Source organism: Triturus cristatus, chromosome 9 (assembly GCF_964204655.1).
Source record: "Triturus cristatus chromosome 9, aTriCri1.1, whole genome shotgun sequence".
NCBI classification, from domain to species: Eukaryota; Metazoa; Chordata; class Amphibia; order Caudata; family Salamandridae; genus Triturus; species Triturus cristatus.
Window position 1 is genome coordinate 437,443,196 of NC_140592.1, and position 3,376 is coordinate 437,446,571.

Sequence of the window (3,376 nt, forward strand, 5' to 3'; positions counted from 1 at the left end):
CAGCATAAGACCATCCTGAATCAAAACATTCCGTTATAGCAACTCAGGTCGCACATAGCGTTTGAAGCGTGATGATGACCAGCGCCCCACCTTCTTAACTGCCTCAGCCGTTAGACCCGCTCCCGCTGCGAGAGTTGCTGCCCCTATCCTGAAAGAATGCGAGGAATAACCCATGGATTCCAGCCCCAAAGCGCTCAACGCCTGCTTAAAGACGGCATTGAACTGAAATTTCGACAAACAGGCGCCCTGCTCATGAATAAACAGCGCCTGCCCCACCCCGCTGGGGCGTATTGACAGATAAGCTTCCATATTGGCTATAGGGCAGGCCATGTCACCTGAGGCTGGTGATAAATAAATAATGGATCCCTTCCCCAGAGGGTCAGTCTTAGAACGCCTCAGGACCACCTCCAACCTACCAGAGACTAATTTTGTGTCCTGCCATTGCAGTCCCCCTGTCTGATCCTCCTTTGAAGCTCCCACCAACTCCCCTAAGCGAAAGGCCCCATAAAAGGCTAAAGAAAAAACTGCCCTGAACAAAGTGCACTCATACCGTGATGTGCAGACCGCCTGCAGCACTCCCAGGATGTCCCTTAACAACTGTACGTTAAGAGGCCTCCGTGTATCCCTCCTCAACCCCTCAAGTCTAGCCCAACCGGACAATGCCCTCTTTACCATGAAGCTAGACCCAGGGTCTTGGATCCCCGCCAACTTTGCAAAGAATCCTATCGCTGTCACGCGCGCCCTGGCATAAGACGCTGCTCTGCCCTGATTCCTCAATACCATTAAATATTCACAAAGTGTTACGGCTGAAAAAAAGGTGGGGCGGCTTGGGCTTGCATGCCCCACAAAATCCCTGTAATCCCTGAAATGCTGCTGATAAATTCTTCTCGTGTTTCTGCTCAAAGATGCTCCCACCAGCCCTGCTAATCCGGCACTCCAATCCTCCATAGCGAAGCTGGGAAAGCCGTCATCTGCTCGTCCGCCAGCGGATGGTACTTCCTGAAATCCTGCAACTTGAGGCGAGACAAAGCATCAGCGGCCTGATTACGTACACCAGGAATATGTGCGGCCCTGAACACCAAATTCAATTTCAAACAGGCCAAAACCAGATGTTTCAATAGACGCAACACGTGCTTACACAAAGCCCCCTGCCTATTAATGGCTTCTACCACCGCCATATTGTCAGAGCAGAAGACCACAGTTTTGTTCCTGAAAAAGGGGGCCCAAATCTCAACCGCCACCACTATCGGGAACAGTTCCAAAAAGGCAATGTTTCTGGCCACCCCGCTCTCATGCCATGCCAAAGGCCAATCGCCCCTACACCATTGGGTCCCCAAAATTGCCCCAAATCCAATGCTGCCCGCTGAGTCCGTAATTAAGCCCAATTCAGAGCAAGACCGTGCCGGTTCTGGCCATATTACCTTCCCATTGAATCCCTTCAGGAAATCACGCCATAACCTCAGGTCCTCTTTGACCTCAGCCCGTAATCTTACATGATGGTATTTCTGCGTGAGACCAGTCATGGCTCGAGCAATGGACCTTGAGAACGGGCGGCCCATAGGAATAATTCGTAGTGCAAAATTCAACTGACCCACCAAAACCTGAAGTTGATGTAGGGTAACTTTGGGGCCTGCCAAGGCGGCGTCTATGGCCTGAGAGAATGCTCTCACTTTGTCCAACGGCAGTCTGCACTCCCCTGCCACGGTATCTATTTCAATCCCCAGAAAGGACAGGCTAGTCACAGGACCTACAGTCTTCCCCGGGGCCAAGGGCACTCCCATTTCATTCAACAAAGCCACCAGCTGGCCCAAAGCCCGCCCACAGCTCTCAGACCTTGGAGGGCCCATGATCATGAAGTCGTCTAAGTAATGCACAATCTCCCTATGTCCGGTTTTTTCCACAAACAGCCAGTGCAGCATTGTGCTGAACATTTCAAAATATTTGCAAGACACCGCGCACCCCATAGGCATGCATTTATCAAAGTAATAACGGGAGTCAACCTGAAAACCTAATAGGTGATAGTCATCCGGATGCACCGGCAGGAGCCGGAACGCCGACTCAATATCAGTCTTTGCCAACAAAGCGTGTGGCCCCAGAACCCGCAGCTTCTGTAATGCTGCATCAAAGGAAGCATAAGTCACTGAGCACAATGCCGGATCTATTGCATCGTTTACCGATGCCCCCTGCGGGGCTGATAAATTATGAATCATCCTGAATTGCCCAGGCTCTTTTTTAGGTACCACCCCCAGGGGAGAGCACACAAACCCGGGCAAAGGAGGCAACCCAAAAGGGCCCGCCACCCGCCCCAGTGCCAATTCCTTGCTCACCTTACTTGCCACCACATCTGAGTGCATCCGTGCTGACATTAGATTCTTACAGTAACCCATTGGTGGGACTCCTACGGCGGGAATGCGGAAACCCACTGAAAAACCCTCAAACAACATTCTGGCTGCCTTCCTGTCAGGGTACCGATTTAGCCAGAGCATCAGTTTCCCTATGTTGACCGGCGTCGGTAACTCATTGTGCCGGTGGGGGCTTAGCCTCTCTCCCTTTTTCTTTGGACTTTTTGATACAATTGAACTCGGGATGGGAAGGGTGGCCACAGTAACCACATGCATGCTTGAACTTGCATGTCCCTGGGGCTCATGTGCATGTTTTTCTGTTGAACGCCCAACATGTGCCTTTCTTCTCACCCGGGCCTCCTTGGGAAGTCCGAAAGGGCTGTCTCACATGCAACTTGTTTACACTTTCCAGCCACACGTTCACCTCCGTCTGGTCCCACCCCATATCAGGATCTTCAACTTTAGCCCACCTAAAGTCCCTGTCGTAATCTAACCATGCGACACCCCCATATGTCACCTGTACCTTCAAGATTTTATTCGCATAACAAATCAATGGCACTGCCAACTCTGGCCTTTTTTCAAGCATTATGATGGAAAACACGTTAAAGCCAAACAGCCAGTTGGAGATGGATTCCTCAATCTTTGGCTTTCTATCCCTAAAGGAACCCTCCTTCTTGTCCTTCTCTCCAGTGGCCTCATCCCTTCGCTTTGGTCTGATCAGTGAAAATATGTCAACAAAGTCACCCTTCCCAATCTTATCCTTCACATCCTGTGCCACATGCGCCGCCAAGTTCCCTCTCTTTGACAGCACCGTTTCCACACCCCTTGGCACTTTAGGCTCATTGCCTCCCCCATTAAATGAGCCTTCCACTGCCTCACCTGCAGAGGGCACCTCAGGCACTGCATGCGTGGGGGCCGCTTGACCCACCGCTGGTCCAGGCACATTCGTCGCTGTCTCCTGTGCCTTACTTAATAGCGCCACCTGCTTGCCCAGCTCTGCCAGAACCGCCCCCCGCCTGTGGAACCCATGGGGC

General features: G+C 51.8%; 1 protein-coding gene across 1 annotated transcript; it reads right to left on the minus strand.

Moving 5' to 3' along the window:
- Positions 1-923: 923 nt before the first annotated feature.
- On the minus strand, positions 924-1,964 carry LOC146798104 (uncharacterized). Its single transcript, XM_085627695.1, has one exon. The coding sequence runs from the start codon at positions 1,962-1,964 to the stop codon at positions 924-926; it is 1,041 nt and encodes a 346-aa protein (XP_085483821.1).
- Positions 1,965-3,376: the final 1,412 nt, after the last annotated feature.